The 17743-nt window shown below is 35.0% G+C and overlaps 2 protein-coding genes across 5 annotated transcripts in view; one reads left to right on the top strand and one right to left on the bottom strand.

The window, feature by feature from the left end:
* Window positions 1–7208, top strand: part of LOC136838719 (probable E3 ubiquitin-protein ligase makorin-1) — a 36491-nt gene extending 29283 nt beyond the window's left edge. For both annotated transcript variants that reach the window (XM_067104147.1, XM_067104148.1), the window contains 2 exons: window positions 1242–1404; window positions 1592–7208. In XM_067104147.1, coding sequence (XP_066960248.1) covers window positions 1242–1404; window positions 1592–1747 — 319 coding nt within the window. In that variant the 3' untranslated portion in view covers window positions 1748–7208. The remainder of the gene's footprint in view (window positions 1–1241; window positions 1405–1591) is intronic.
* Window positions 7209–11760: 4552 nt separating this feature from the next.
* Window positions 11761–17743, bottom strand: part of LOC136838718 (reticulophagy regulator 3) — a 119626-nt gene continuing 113643 nt past the window's right edge. For 2 of the 3 annotated variants that reach the window (XM_067104143.1, XM_067104146.1), the window contains 2 exons: window positions 17188–17376; window positions 13863–16778 (listed from right to left, as the gene is read on the bottom strand). In XM_067104143.1, the coding sequence (XP_066960244.1) occupies window positions 16237–16778; window positions 17188–17376 (731 nt within the window). In that variant the 3' untranslated portion in view covers window positions 13863–16236. Of the gene's footprint in view, window positions 16779–17187; window positions 17377–17743 lie in introns of all 3 variants that reach the window. The other variant, XM_067104145.1, reaches the window with a different exon arrangement.

The raw sequence follows: 17743 nt of genomic DNA on the forward strand, positions 1-17743 counted from the left end.
TTTGAAGTATTAGAGTGAGTACCCCACCACCCTTCATCAAACCCATCAGCTACATTGCCTGATGAAGAAATGAGTTATGAAAATGTCTCTTATATTTTGGAGAGTAGCAGAATGTTCTAATGGGATACACAGTGCACCTCACACAGTGCACTGTAGGCATTACTTGAGGTTCTTTGCAGCATCACCTCAGCCCTTAGCTGTAACTCCTTTCATTCCCTTTTGCTGTACCTCCGTTCGTATTCTCTTTATTCCATTTTACTTTCCACTCTTTCTTCTTGGTACACCTTGGCCATTGTCCTAAATTTTATATTCCAGTCCATTCTACTCAGTGGTTTCTGGAAATATTTGTACATATCCCTTGTCCTGGAACATTTGTGTTGTAAGTCCAGGACTTAAATCGTGGAAGAATCCAGATCTTGATGAGAGCTATAAACCAGTAGCACTCACAGGCTGTATATGCAATTTATGAACAGTAGGCTGATGCTGCTGTTTGAAAGTTAAAAACTAACACTTTTGATTTTTGAAAAAGAAGCAAAGTTGACATGATGTTTTACATTGGTACCCCACTATTTACTGTAAATTCTCCTGACAAGACTCCAGCCACAGTTATTAGTTCTCTTTCGTAATTTATTCTTTGACAGTTTCTTTTTCTGTTTAGTGTATGGCTGCTTTCCCTATTGGGACACTTTAGCTTGTAGCATTCAGCTTTTTCAGCTAGGGTTGTGGCTTGGCTTGTAATATTAATAATAATCTGCTTTGTTCATGGATTTCAGTGATATAAATATTTGATCTAAACTGCCTTTCCTAAAATCAGATTTTTTATCTCTAAGCATTTTATAAGTTTTTTTCTAGAAAAGTAAATGATATTTACATCAGCCAAGTAGCCTTTCTTTTACTGTTATTCCATGCTAACTCTTCTGAATCATCACTCTTTGTTTTCTTATTCCAAATTCTGCAAAAGAGAGTAGCTAGTATGTGAGGTGGTAATTTTGTGAGGTCTTGACAAGAGATATGAAAGGGATTATTTGATTGATATACTGTACCAGAAGGTAGAGACAACCTGAATGTACTGATGAATAAATTGTAAGTTTTTGAAGTGAATCGGTAGTAAATTACAGTTATAACTTGGGATTATGTATTTCATGTGTACCACTCCCTGCTGATGGTAACATCAAATTGTGTTTTTACTGTATACTTAAAAGATCGTGTTTTCATACTGATGACTTATTTGTCTCTTGCAGTGCAAAACCATGCAAATACTTCAAAGAAGGGCAAGGGCAATGTCCTTTTGGGAACAAATGTTTCTACCTTCATGCCCTTCCTGATGGCACCAAGAAAGACGTTGGCCCACCAAGGCGAAGGCGGCGTTTTACTGCTGATGGAGAATTGCAGTCGTATCTTGAAGTAAGTATTTTTCTCATCAAGTTACAGTACTTTCTCATGGATGAACAGTTCATATCTTTAGAAAGTGAGCTCAGTTTTCATAGTTATATAACGTATAAATGTTCCATTGCAAATTTGTTACTGTATAGATTACTTCAACTCATGACACTTCAGCAATTATATTCATTTATTTATTTATTTTAAATAGAACATGGTGCTTTGGGATTTCATTGAAGAACGTGAACACCGGCTCGAATTGCTGCGTGGCTCCATTCAAACTCTGCTGCTGGAATTACAGTTAGAAGATTTGGCTGATGACTTTTATTTTGCAGATGACTCTGTGTCAGAAGCATCAGACCTATAGATTCTAGAAGTAGATGACTTTAGAATGAAATACTTTATATATACATGTAATACTTCTAATTGATGGAACTTAGGCTTATTGCGTGTTACTATTACCAATAACCTACACCTGCGTTGAAAGTAATGTTAAGCAAGTAAGTTAACATTTTGAAAGTGACAAATTTTTTTTTAATCAAAGGAGGATTTGTTTAATTGGTTTTAGGTTACACTGTCATTTTTGTTTTAGGTTATTTGTAGTAAGTCATTCAGGTTTACAGTGATACTGGTGATTTTGGAATGCCAAATCTGCTTATCCTCAGGAAGGCCTACCTACTTTTCACAGTAATATGCTGTACTTACAAAAATTGTGTGTGCACATATCTACAAAAAACCTAGAACAAGTTCAGTACTTCATAACTTATTTTTAATTCTTTTAAAATGTGTTGTAGATGTGAAGTTTGTTGCAATATGTGATAGGTTCTCAAGAAGGGTTTTATGCCCCAACTTGTGTGTGGTAGTACCGGATAATGTACCTTTTCTGTGTATGATACTGGATGATGTACCATCATCATGTATGACAATGCCAGGGAATGTACTTTTCCATTTGTGGTAGTACCAGATGCTTTACCAAACCATTATTGGAAGTACTGGATGATACAACAACTCCATGTATGGTAGCACTGAATAATGTACCATTTCCTCTCGTCGGCATGTCATAGGTTTGTATTTATAGTGCATATTGTATTTGCAATTACTCCTGTAGTGTGAACATAAACCTACAACTTCCTGGTATCCGCTGATAATTACACTGTGACATAGTTGTGCTGATTGTGTGTACATGTACATTTCTTTTTCTTTATGGATGTATTTTTTGGCAGTTAATGTATAAATGTATCTCATGAATGTGAGGAATAATTTACTCAGTCAGTTGCACCCAAATAAAAAAAACATGGATAGTGATAGGATGCATTAAGGGCGGGCATCATTCTTATTGGTGGTTTTTCTGAGAGCACAGTAATGGGATTTTTGAATGAAAAAAAAAAATGAGTGTCAGAGCTTTGAAAAGTTTCCTACGTGATGAAACCAAGTTTAAAAAGATTAAATTTGTTGTTGAATCCCTTGTGTCAAATGTTCTTTTATATGGTGAAAAAGTTTCCTGAATCTGGATTGACCTTTTTTTTTTTCTTTATCTTTTTTTTTTTTGCTTCAACATTTACATATAAAAGAGTGTGAGATTGAGGAAATGTTGTGATTTTTAGTGTCTTACTGGTAATTTTTGAAATTCATGCAATAGCTTGATTCTCCATAATAGCAATGTTTGCTTGTGCATAGGATAAGATAGGGTATTTGCAAGGTTCATTGTGGATGTATTTGATTAATTTATGTGAATTGAGTTAACATATGGGTATGTAAAGGGAAAAAGGATGTTATATCCCATCTTTTTGTTTTATTGACATGAAGCACCACTTATCTGCCTTTTCATATGTAGAGTTCAGTGAATGTAAGATGTCAGTAGCGTGATGGTTAAAAGAACTAGAAAATTTTTTTATTGCAGTGGGTTCAGTATTGGTAATGAAGGTTGAGCATTCAGCTTCTTTAGGTAATCACACTGAAGTTAAAAACATGCTGTGATAATTCAGCCAATGTATGCCTATGGTCTGTTTCATTCCTTGAATATTCATAAAATTTGGCAAGTAGCAGGTATGCTAATAACAAAAAACACTTATGCATGTGACCATAGATATACCTAGCAAACAGTTTTTTCTTTCTGGGATGATGTAGTCTGGTTGTACCTTCAAAGTTGTTACTTATAGTATCTCTATGTTTTAGGGTCCAACCTTGAATTTGGTGATAACACTTTATGGCTTCTCTAATTCAGGATCCTTCATTTTGATATTAATAGTAATTTTACTGAAATTTACTGTATGATTTTGATTTATTTGACTTACTAGTATACATTTATATTCTCCTGTTAAGTCTTTAGATCACTTGGTTATAAATGGGTTTCCATGATATTTCAGGACTTTTGCAGTTAGTGCTACTTGAATAAAACACATTATGCACATTGCAGTTTCTCCAAAATGTCGTGTTGTATGTGGGTGGTTTAGTTGTGCTATTATTAATTGGCTGGATTAATCTAGTACTGATTATTTTGGAAATTGTACATGCTTTCATTATTTGGTGCTCACCTTTAAATTTGAGTTAGCAGTCATCATTTGACACATTTCTTCAGTTAAACTTATGAAATTAAAGGCTTTTTCATGTTTTCAAGGGACAGCAATACACACTTCTAGTCGTATAGAATGGTAGGCACACACTTGTAATTATTGTAGTTTTATAAGCTTTAATGAACATATACAGAGCCATCTGTAATACATTTATGATTTCAAGATTGAAATTATTGAAGTGTTTTTTAGTATTAAATTGATGTTCTCTAACTGCTGTTATTGTAATTTAAAAGAGTACATACTCTAATTGAGAATGTTTAAAAATCACTAAGTGATAATGTATAAAAAACAAACTTAAATAGAAGACAATTTGCCAAAGCAAAGAGCAATGGTTATTTCTACTGGTGATAAGTGCAGGACAACTATTTCAAGTTGGCATACTGTATTAGGCAGGTATACAGCTAGATTCATTGACATCTTGGTACTGGGCTGAAACTAGTGGTAAGATTATTGCTTAAGTACATTTTGAGTAGTTCAGGGATTACTGAAGTCTTTTTAGGATTTTACACAATTGATTACCATCCTTTGTTTACATGCTTGATTACCATGCTTTGTTTGGAACTAATTTTTTTTTTTGTGATATTTTTGTTGAAATTTAAATATCAGATTACCATCCTCTGGATTCTTACCAGTGTAAGAATCTTCAATAGTTTCTGCCTGTTTCAATAAAACATTGCTGTCACAGTTTGCTCCTTTCCATGAGAAAAACTTTTGAGAGTTCTGTGGAGGGAGCGTAGCACAAGGTTTCAGTGTATAGTTGCTTTGTAAATTTGTGAGTGGCCAGTATCCTTTTACATAACCCTAATGCTGGGCTTTTCGTTTGGGAAACCCCTTGATGTTAACATTTCACTTGTTTTCTTGAGAAACAACATCACTGAAGGTGCAGAATGCTGTGATGAGCCAAAACTGCAACATCCCTTTATGGTCATAAATTTAACTGTATTGACAGTGAACAAAGAATTTGTCAGATTCACAAGTGATATAGACATTGCCTTTTAAACTGCCAGGTTCACTCTCATGCATGTTAGCACATTTTTTAACATGATGTACCCCTTTTCGTTACTCAATTCGGTGTGACCATAGCTCTTTGGGTGTTTTAAGAAAATCTGATAATTCAGCTCAGTAGTGCTTTGGTCATTCATATATGAAATGATTGTTTGGCTGTTCCCAAAATTGACACTTGATATCAGTTCAGGATTTATTTTTCTTGGGACCTTGGATAGTGAAATGTTGTGGAAGTTTGGCATAAAAGAAGTGCCTTTCCAAACATGTCCATGTTTTAAATGATTTTTTTACATAGATTATGTGACCATTGCTTGATATATATGAAAGGATATTGGTGCCACTTCATCCATCTAGATGGCTCTAAGTGTGTTGCAAATTTAATTATAGTATTACTACAGCTTTTGGGAAGAGGAACTATATGTATCGATTTCTCAATTTTTGTAGGTTCATGCATCATCAGCCCATTAATAATGCTTATGATAATGAGCATACACAGAAATTATCCACGGGTGACTGGTTCGAGTGCTAATTATGCATGCAAATGATCAAAACATTCAACTGGAACATTGTAGTTTAGTTGCATGTCAAAAAATCTGTTGAAAAATATTTGGGTAATCTACAGTACAAAGTTATGAAAGTCTGTAGATTGATGTTTCTTGTTTCTTATAACTTTATCTGTAATTTCTCCCCTGTTGGTATGTCAGTTCCTAACCGTAAACTTGAAATAATTGGATTATTTTGGGATTTAGTAGCTTCTTAGGATGGTTTAGCATTGGTTTCTGGTACTGCACTATTATTTTACTGGTATGTGTACTGATGTATTGTTGTGACAGTTTACACTGGTAATTTCCTTACATTACTTTTCTGGTATTTAGTGATTGTTTTTATCTGTAGTCAGTGTGTTCCCAAGATGTATTTATTTGTAACCATTCCATATCTAGTGTTTAGTACAATTAATTACAAAACAGGGCTAAAAAATTTGTGTTACATTTTCAAGTCTCTGCTTTACTTCACATCTGGACCCTGAAGGATTTGAAGCATTTATCAGTGGCCAATTATCCATAATTTCTTTCTTAGTAACATACCCATGGAATATCAGATTATGTTCATATACAGTGTCTGTGTTGAGGTGTTACAAACATCTGTAGCCATATAATATTTGGTGTTGAAAATGAAGTGTATTCAGCTGCAATGCAGTGCAGTATTGAGTTTACTTTAATAGTCATAAATATTCATTCACTTTAAGAGAGTAATATTCACTAGTTTTGAAATGAAATTTCCTCGTTAGTACAATGTTTTTGGTTAAATTCTGTCTTGCCAAATTATCCTCTTTTGGTTAAGATAATTTTACTTGTTCAGATCACTGACTACAAATCCATGTATATTTCATTTATGTCATACAAGTTTCTCCTTTCTATTTCCAGTCATTATTTTTAATGTCTTGTCATTGCCTTTTTTTCCCTCAACTAAATTGGTGCTCATATTTCATTCCTTTCTTTTTAGAATACATTTTCAGTATTACAAGTGGTAAATTTTGAGTTTAGGCTTTCTCTATTAAATATGCATTTTATGTATAAAATTGTATTATTGTATCATCTTCATTGTTATTAATTAGGATTTATTGTATAATTCATATTGAAAGTACTATTGGTGAAATAGTGGTTTTAGAAATTTTATCAAAATGCAAGTAACCCTTTTCTGTACAGTTGATCATTGAAACAAATTATATTACATACTCTACCTTCAGTTGCTCAAGAAATATTATGGTGGGGGACAGTGTTATCTCAGCAAACATGAAGTGCAACTGCTTGACCCAAATCATTTATTGTACTGTATGGCATGTTACCCTGCACCTGGACTGCCTATAATGGAGCAAATTCCTTTGAGATAACTTTAAACAGTTAAGTAAGGAAAGAATAGCAATTACGGACTAATGCATAGTTTAGTGGATACATTTAACTGAATAGTTTACACAGTCTTGTAGCTTGTCTTGAGCTGGTGTTAAAATAGTACAGTGACTTAAAAATGAAAAAAACTTTACCTTCCACTTACCAAAAAAATGTGTGAAAAACTAGTGAAAATTTCATAAATAAAAAAAAATGCTTTTGAACAATTTTGGGTATTGTAGTGGTAAACTTGCCTCTAGTTTGTCAAAATGGTAACTTGCATAATTATTGTACATAAAAAAAAGGAGTTCACTATTAGCTGTACATAACTAGATAACCCTCCTAATAACATTATTTATAATTATATTTTTATCATTATCCTTTTATATTGTTTGAATTTCATATTAATTTGTTCTGCCAGCTGCCATCTCTAGATGTAATGCCTATTTTTTAATCAGGTAAATTATTACAATTCTCTTGCTTCAGTTATGAACGCTCATCTTCTCATCTTTACCAGCCTTATGTAAAGTTGAGTTTTCAAGCTCAGGGTTTTCCTGGATGTCACCTCTTAGCTGAGTGAGAGGCATTGGGTAACTTTTTTTTTTTTCTTTCTCTCCCAGTGCCAATACAATTTAGTGGTTTTTACTGAAAAATGCCTTCCATGTTTGAATATTGTTTTTATCTTTATAAAACTCTTCCCATCTCATCTCTTACTGTGTGTAATGGAAACATGATAAGATGGGTGATACAATGTAAATAACAGAAAAATTTTACTACAGTAAAGAATGCCAGGATACAGATAGCTGCTATAACACTAGTTAACAAGAGGTTTGATGAAAAACCCATCTGCCTTTTTCTCGTTATGTGTATAATCAAACCTGGATAGTGCTATATGCAACTTCTTGGATGGCAAACAATTTAATGAGCATTTCATGAAAATATGATGTGTAAATTTAAATAGACACTGAAATGATGAGCAAGGAGGTTAGGGAAAAAATTTCATTTGTGTATTGTTATTTCACAAAGTTACAAGTATTTTGTATATATTTATATATAGGGTGCAATAATTAAAATAAAATATGATTTGCCTGAATTACACTATTTAACATAAAGACAAATCTACAATATCAAAACCCATGTGGTATTACAATATAATACATAAAGACCTATACAAAACTTATTACATATCACAATATGCAGTATAAACTGTCTATATATCTACAGCTCCCATTGAAAAGAAACAGTTATATTAAAGGTGAACTAGTTTTGCGGCTGGGGAATGGACATGCCACCACTTCTGAATTCTGTCATTCGTAAACAACATAGCAATGAATTTCTACAAGTCACAACCAAGTATGATAGAAGCTTGCAATTAATTATCTAAAAATGCTGCAATATATTCACATATGGAAGACAGAAAGGAAGAAAAATGTGTATTCTGGCAAACTTTAAAATACTAAGTGTATTCAATGCTACAGAAATGATTCCCCTTCATTAGAAACATAACCTGACAAAATAATGTTCACAAAGATTTTACTGGCCATAATGAATATGTTAATTTTGCTTAAATATATTTTTGCAGACCTAAAGTGCAACAATACAGTAGAGAGTTGTTTAACCAGACCACCAAAATGTTCAATTAACACTGGAACATGATATTAGAGTTTTTCATACATATAAGCTCATATCATTTCAAGAACAAAATTTCTTCATTGAAATTAATAATAAAGGAAATTGACCAAATGGTCCCAGTGTACATTTCTTGGTTATGCAGTGAATGGGTTAACACATCATAAAGTACAATATTAGCAACAGTTACGAAACAGCATTAAAATAATGATAATTTAACTCGTATTGGTTGTATTTAATATACAAAACAGCACATTATATTTCTGGCTCATGACAATGCCAACTGCTACATGTCAATAAAGGCCTGTAGCAAAGTAATTACCAGTTTAACCTTACATTATTTTAAATGATTAAATACACTCTGTAGTGCTAATGTTGGACAATGCTACAGTGGTGGCTTACGTAACGAAACGGGGCCTAGTGTCATGCAAACTTCACTCATGGTACTTTTGTACCAGCAGGTGATCGATCACTCAGTAGACCTCTCAGCCATGTATATTCCAGGCAAGAGGAATGTAGTGGCCAACAAGCTAAGTCGTCAGTGCCAGGTCCTAGGGACGGAGTGGTCTCTGCATCAGGAGATAGTGGACAGGTTCTTCCATCTGTGGGGAAGGCCAATGATAGACCTGTTCGCAAGTTGATTCAACAGAGAATTGGAGGTCTACTGTTCAGCAGTTCCAGATTCCTTCACCTTCACCACTGCAGAGGCCGCCCTGCGACAATCTGGAAGTTTATGCCTTTTCTCCTGTTTGCCTGCTCCGTCAGGTCTGGAACAGAGTAATGATTTCCCAGAATCCCAGGATGACCCTAGTAGCTCCCATATGGCCTCATGAAGAATGGTTCCCCGATCTGCTAGCTCTACTGTCTGTGGTTCCAAGGGAAATTCCCCATGGCACAACCTACCCTGCCAGCCTGAAGTTGAGAGATATCAATCAGTAGGGTCCCTATCTCTTCACAGCTGGAGACTATCCGGTATCCTACGAACAAGAGGCTTTTCTTGCAGAACAGCGGCAAAGGTGTCTGGCTATCTCGGGAGATTTCCTCAGCCATGTACCAGGGAAACTGGGCCGTCTACTGTGATGCTGTCGACAGGGTTTCTCTCTAGTCGGAACTTCTGTTCAACAGATAGACGATTTCCTAGTTTTTCTCTGTATGGAAAAACGTCTTTCTGTGTCTGCCATCAAAGGCTACAGAGCTGCTTTAGGTGTGGTTCTACATTTGAAAGGTGTGGACCTGTCCTCCTCTTGGGAAATCTCCATGCTGCTCAAAAGTTTTGAGCAGTCATGTTCTCCTAGAGAGTTTAAACCTCCTGGTTGGGACCTGGTTCTACATTTGAAAGATGTGGACCTGTCCTCCTCTTGGGAAATCTCCATGCTGCTCAAAAGTTTTGAGCAGTCTTGTTCTCCTAGAGAGCTTAACCTCCTGGTTGGGACCTGACTCTGTTACTAAATAGTCTCACTTGTACTCTATATGAACCTTTACGTCAATCTTCAGACAGAAACTTGACCCTCAAGACAGTCTTCTTACTGGCCTTAACTTCATCAAAGAGTGGGTGAACCCCATGGTCTCTTGTTTAATGTTAAACATACAAGGGGCTGTGGTCAGTAGCCTTCGAATTTGTCCCAGAATTCGTAGCTAAGACTCAAAATCCCTCAGTTCATGATAACAGATTAGAGTCCTTTTATCCCTTCCCTTGGGGATTTTGTAAACGACCTGGATGAATTGTTACTTTGTCCTGTCAGGACATTGCGTAGTTGCCTATAAAAGACTCAGACGGGTGTCGAAGACTTTTTGTTAGCACAGGCCGGAACAAGAAAGAAGTGTCCAAGAATACCATCTCCTTTGGGCTATGTGAAGTGATTAGACATGCTTAAAGTTCTCCTTCAACCTCTAATGCCAACAGTGCATGCAAGAGCACATGTTAGATGATTAGGCCCTGCTTTGGCATTCAAAAAGAACTTGTCTGTTCAAAGGATTCTGAAGGCTGGTACTGGCTTCATCAAACCACCTTCACATCCTTCTACCTAAGGGGCATTGCCAAAAGGTCCTTGGACACTTTTTCCTTCGGTCCAGTGGTGGCTGCTCAACAAGTTGCGTAGCTCACCCAGTGCCCCTAGCAGGACAGTTTGTATCTTATCAAAGATGATGGTATGAAAGTGAGAATGATTGAGAAGGCCGGTCTTTTTCCTTTTCCCTTTCCCCTTTCTTCTCTACCGGCAGGCAGTGAGACGACTGATCCATCATACGCTGGAACTGGTTAGATACAGGTGATTGAGTGGTCATTCTGTTTGAGTATATTGCATTCATACACGAATATTAACCTGTCAGAAGCTAGTCCTTCCTCTCTAGCAAGGGGAGAGAGGAATGATAACAAGCAAGGTTGATGGCTAACAGGGTTTTGTTATCTGAAGGGATATACACGAAGCTCTTTAATTTCCACCTATGCGGTGACTCTTTACATTGTATATTAGCCCAGTAGTCTGACTGTTTGATAACTATTTACCTACTAGATCAGAGGCTTACATCTCCTTCCTTTGCATTCTTATACAGGAAATGAGACCAGGTGTGCTGAACCTCCAATCGGTTCAAGACTTTCTTTTCTACCACCACAAGTGAGCCTATCCTTACGATAAGAACCAGGTTTGTTCTGTGTGTGAACAAATGACAAATTTTTAATTAATTTGCAATTTTCATAGCTAACAAACCTACGGTCTTAACGTATACTGCCCACATCTTGCCTCCCTTCATTCTTTTCCTGAGCTGGAAGAAACTGGATGTGTCATGGCATCTCGGGTGAAAGAAGGTCGGCTGATGCCTCCTCTCTCATCCCATTGGCCGAACCCTGTTGCCACCAATTCCTTGCACTACAATTTTAGATGTTTTTTACCGGTTTCTTGTTGGTGCTAGAAGAATTTATCCTTATGTTAAGACAGCAGGTTTGTTAGCTATGAAAAAAAAATTGATTAAAAATTTGTCATATTACAGCCAGATGTTATATTAAAACTTCAAAGCATATTGGCTTAAAACATGGTACTTTAAAAAATTTACGCAGCCAACATCATAGTAACATTTCTGATGCATACAAAAGCACATTTTTACAAAGTATTAAAACCTATTTTGATTGTGACATGCTACCAAGCACCTTCAAGAATACAAAATAATACAGTAGAGTTACATTGAAAATTTGCTTCCACAAATTGATTGGTATATTTCCAAAAACAATATGTCAGTGTGGACCAAAAGAATTACATCCTAATTAATTGCAATCACAAAATACACTGCAGCCATGTAAAGTATTAAAACAATGTTCAAGTACTACTTTCATTTTTTTATGGCTATACTACAGACACGTATAAAAAAGTATAAATCTTAATGCCTCCCTTCAAGGTCTCTGTAATTGCACTGATGCATACAGATTCACTTACCACACAAGAATATATCTGCAGAACTAAAAGTATAGAAAAGACATTAATCATTGCTGGATACCACTCAGTGTAATGATACTGTGTACATTCTTTTCTTTCCAAAACATGCTGACTGATTGAGAGTTTATCAGATCTAAGTATTTTAAAAATTAATTCTTCAGAAGTCAGTTTAAAGATGCTTGATTTACAGTCTGAAATAACTGCCACTAGCTAATACTAATACCAAATAATGAGTTTTCCTTTTACAATAAAAAATATGTTCTTAAATATTAGCATATGTGATACACTATAATTTTACTATAATGACATGTTTAGGCCATTTCAAATTTCATAAATACATAGAAGGTGACTAGATTTCATGGTACAATATACCTGGACATTACTACATGTAACATCAAAGCCTAAACATGTAAAGTAAGAAAAACATGTACCTGTCATGAAGATCAACTGACATACTTTTCAACCCACTAATCATAAATGCCTACCCCCAAAATTCCAGATTACACAGTACTTACTTCATAAACTCTAATCAAAATTGGAGTAGGCTGACAATGAGACTTTGAAATGCTCTTAAACAACATTATTTAATGCAAGTCTGTTACTTACATTACTCTACATTAGTAACCTCCAATGAAAACCTAATTGAAAACTGGAAAAGTTGCATCCTGGGAATATTTAAAACTTGTGTAATTTTTGTAATTTGCTCTTGGCTAAAATCAAGAAAACTCGCACAAGTTCAGTAAAGAAGTTGCACTACAGATATATCCACGGTCAGAGTCAAGTTGTCTACTTTTCAAATATATATCAAGTGGGTCAATTGAATGTGACTAACAAACAAATGGCAAAAGTGATTTAGTAGGAAGGGTCACCTTTATAATCTGAATAGATCACTTGATTCCAATTTTGAATTCTAACAGGGGACACCCAACTGATTAATTTGTACACAGAAAAATACAGCAGTAGTTCACCACAATTTGCAAAATGTATATGCAATAGAAAATTTTGATTAGCAAAAAAAAAAAAATTTATATCTCTACAGATGTCATTCACAACATCCTGACTGGGGAAGCCAAATTTAATCAAACATTTTACATATCTAGCCTACCATTCACATCACTCAGGTACAAACTACATAATACATAAAATAAAACATACAGTACCTTAAATTGTACACCAACAGACATTCAAGACCTAACAGAAAAACATTTTTCCTGAACAAATATGATGAGAAATCTGATCAAAAGGATTATCATCATCTAAATATAATTTTACATTTTATTCTTTTATATTTTAATTATTTGGATTTGTGACACTAGCCAAAGTGGAATATGTAATGATGAATGGAGCTAATTTTCAAAATTTAGATGCAGTTAGCATTGATAGTATAATTCAGAACTCCCAAAGTTATTGTTTTTATCAAAAACAAGCTCTTGTTTAGGAGAGTAAGATACTAAGGCTATGATATTTATCACCAATGCAATAATACTGTCTTAAAAACCATAACAGTACATACACATTCTTATTAAAGTGACCTGACACTGTCAGGCTACTTTCTTTTTTATTCCTTTTACATTCAATGCGTGTTTTACAAGCGTTCTACCAAGCTATCAAAATATCCTAATAAAAATATACTGTTCTGTAAAGTAAATACAGTACTGTACTGGGATTCAAATACTGTACCAGAATTTTTTGATGAATGAAATTTCCTTCAGTTTATTCCTACAATAAGTACTACAGTACATCTCTGAAATTTCTACAAAATATTTTTATTCATGTAGAGGGTAATCTAACTACCACAATAAAAATTAACTTTCAAAGTAAGTGTTCCTTCCTATACATAAGGTGTATGTACAAAAACCTCACCAGTGTCATATGCCTGGTATGGTATAAAGACAAAACTCTACATCTCACTCCTAAGAGAAGCAGTTGTTAGTTGGCAGATACAACATGCATCATTACAGGTCTTTATTTTTTTTGCTTCTACTAGAGAAATCACAGAAAAATCACATTTGCGTGGGAGGAGGGCTCTGAAATAACTTGTCTGACCTAGGAAACAAACAGAGTTTTGACGAGTTCAGAAAGAAAACAAACCTATTACTTTATGAACAGTAGGCTGCTGTTTAGGAGGGTATTAATCCTGCCTTCAGAAGGAAAAAACCCACCAAATTAGTAATGACACTGAAGCTACTGACTTGGCACCCACAATTCAAGGTGCAGTACAATAGTATCTACAACTGACAATATGCTAGATACTCATTGCTCACCTTGACCTCTGTGGACAACAGCAACTAGTGAACTACCTAACTCCTACCACCACCTAATAAAAGGGTATTTTAGAAGTTTATAATTATAAGTCAAACAATACGCTGCCAATAACACCAATATTCAGCTTTAGCAGTATGAGCAAAAAACGTATCTGAATATTCCAGAGCATAAGTACCAAAATGTTTTGCATTACATACTCGTATTTCTGCTTGCTTAGAACCACTATGGCTTGCTGCAAGATCCAGTAACCCTTAGCTCTGTTTTATCTGGGATCTCATGACTTGGGCAATAAACTCAAGATAAAGCTGTAACACTCAAACTTTGTTGTCATTCCTCAAAATAATAAAAAAAATCCTTCTCTTTTATATATTACCACACAACTGATGCTATTGTAAAGTCCAAATGAACATTTTACTGTCTGTTAGTGCATCTGTAAGTTTCCAAACAGAGTCTGGCTGTCATGGCATGATCTTATTTGAAAATATCAATCATCCATGAAAGAGTTCTCATCATCTCTTAAGGGTTATGATCCTGAAAGCTTCATCAGAGTGGAGTAAAAATGAAAAACCTGCCTGTATTGAGACCATCACTTTAGTAAAAATACAGCCAGTAAGGCAGGCTGGCTTCTTGTAGTGAGCGATCTCACTTGACAATTAACAGCTGCTCTTCCAGTCTGAAATAAGGATTAGAGTTTGGTCTTTCTGCCTACCAAATAATTATGGTATTACTTAATAGCATTTTTATAGATTGCACATAAACTACAAAAAACCTGAAGTAACAAGATTTTAATCTTTCATTCAGTGCAATCACTCACCACTATTACCTCTTAAGCATTGCTAATATGACAAAATGGATATTACCAGAAAACAAACTGTTATTAAATATCAGGTGAATGAATATAGACTGCTTGCTTACAAACAACTCATGATTTTTTGTGGTAACCTTCATAACTGATGCAAGAGGGGAAGAGGAGCAGTTGGAGAAGTAGAAGTAGAATGTATGGGAATACCGATTAAAATAAATAGCAAGGAAGAAAATTACAGAGAACAACTTAAATGAAGACCTGGACGAACTGAAATTCAGCCAGTATGGGCACTAGCTTTGAGGGAGGGCAGAATTCATAAACATATAGCCCAATTAAAGGAGAACATGAAGCCAATAATTGTGATTATGGATTCTGATAACCGTTTCCAAAAGAACAGAGTACTCGAATAATTCATATGAAATAGTAAGTTCTATGCCTGATTATTTAGTGCTATTGTGTCCTTAATCCTTCTCCTTCATGTTCCATGGACATTAGTAATAAATATTTTTAAATATGTACCACAAAACTGAAAATAACTGATATTTTTAGCCCTACATTTCCTATTATTCATTATCTGTCTTCCATGTACCATGTTACCATTGAGCTATTAGGGCTGAAATGAACTGTAACAGAAAAATGTTTACACCAATGCAAAATGAATTACAGTGAAATAATCAAAGGAATGCTTGCAAAGTACACAAAGTCTTTTTCCTGTTTACAAAGATTCTGCTTAAACTTGGTTGTGACTATCATCCACAATAAAATTCATCTCAAGCACATCCACTCAGACATACAATGCAAAATATTGATTAATGAATTACCAATTATGTTTTTAAAATAACATAATAGTAGAATAAAAATAAATAAATAAATAAATAGGTAGACTATTGGATGCAAAAAAAAAAGAAAAAAACTGAAATGGTATTATACTTGCACCCACAACTGAGGAAAGCCAGGTTTTCTCTCTTAAGAAGCAAAACCATCATAATGGACAGAAGGAAAACAGGAAGTATGCAGTGCACATTACTCGCCACTCTTTTGTACACCATCAACCAAATATCATGGTGCTTCATTATTTTTAAGGCATTTAAAGCTTTCACATAAAAAAATGTATAAGTAGCTATCACGATTTAGTTTCCTTACAAACGTTTTCTAAACAAACATCACAATTACAGTACTTGATCTAATAAGTAAATGTTACTGAACACTAATAATATTTTTCACCACTGTAGCAGAAGATGCCTCCAAAAGGCCTTTTATGTGCATTATCACTGAAACTCTTCATCAGAAATGAGTTCAAAATCTTCTTCCAAATCTGTGACAGATTGTTGTTGGTCATATGACCTTGTCATTCTAGCTGAAGAGGAAAGCTGTTGTCTGGGCTGTTGCTGAATGCTTAGAGATTCAGACTGAACACTTTGTCCTATCACAGATGTCACAAGGTTCTGTCCAAGAGCTGACAATACATTGCCTGCATTTTGAGCAATCATACTACTCATTAACTGCCCTAAGGGATTGACTTCCTCAGGAATGGAAGTCTGTGGATGTTGGATTTCTGGTCTTACTTCACTCCTTGCCTCAAAAGTAAGGCCTTCTGTGAAATCATCATCTTCCTCACTGCTGTCACCAAAATGAGAAGACACAAATTTCATTTGATAATGATCACTTCCCTGTCTGCTGTGAGAAGCTTCTGGGACAATCTGGGAGACCTCTGGTAAATCAATATCAGGTCCATCCAGATCTTCTACACTGTCATTATCATAAGATGGAAAATCTTCAGGAAGACCACTTGCGAAATAAGTAGTCCCATCTGTAATGCATAAATTTATTGTTAGCTATATACTGTCAATAAAACGTTTCAATATTAATTACGATATACTTTTGTATAACATCCAAACATATTATACTAACATTCGTTGCCCATATACTAATGGTAACTATGTTCCATCTCCATTAGTCAAAAGCTTGAACGGTATATAAATTTAGAGCATTATGCATTTTCTAATGATAATGACACTAAATACATGATACCATTACTTGACATAATCTGTATTTGGTGTAAAATATATAAGTTACGTGTATATGACACTTGTTACTAACTTTGACAACAAAAGGAGATATCAAAGATGAGGAAGAAGAATATTCAAGCAACAGACCTGCACTATGAAGTAGAAGAGACAGACCTTGGTCTGCTAAGGATTCACCTTTGCCATTCTTACCTCCCCTACGTCTCTTCCTGGTGGTACTGCTCATCTCATCCTCCTGAAGATAGGCTTCCTCCACCATCTGCTCAACCTCTGGAGGGTCCTGGCTCATTAGAGGAACATCCAAGGCAGCCTGTGCTTCAGGTGATCTTAGTTCAGGTAGAAATTCATTGATGTCACTATCCATGGATATATTAGAAGCATCTGGAACATAATGCAACATTGTCATCAGTAAGCCACGTAAAAGTGTCATTCTTAGTATTTTGGAAGGACTCCTATTTATAGCAGGTAAATTTCAAATAAGAAATTTTCATACATTTCTACAACTTTCAATTCTTCTTCAGAGTACTTAGTTTTGTTTCACAAAACCCTATTAATCATATATGCCTCATTTCCCTGATGCAGAAATCACAACACCAGACTAGTATTTGTCAAGACCCAGAAGATTCCCACTCTATTCTGCCTACTTATGCCATCTTCACTCTTTCAAGAGACTTCACAGTCATCTCACTGGTTCCTAGGATTGTCTTGCTAGCAGAAGCACTTATTCACTAAAACTTCATATCACCTC

Source organism: Macrobrachium rosenbergii, chromosome 5, assembly GCF_040412425.1.
Source record: "Macrobrachium rosenbergii isolate ZJJX-2024 chromosome 5, ASM4041242v1, whole genome shotgun sequence".
NCBI classification, from domain to species: domain Eukaryota; kingdom Metazoa; phylum Arthropoda; class Malacostraca; order Decapoda; family Palaemonidae; genus Macrobrachium; species Macrobrachium rosenbergii.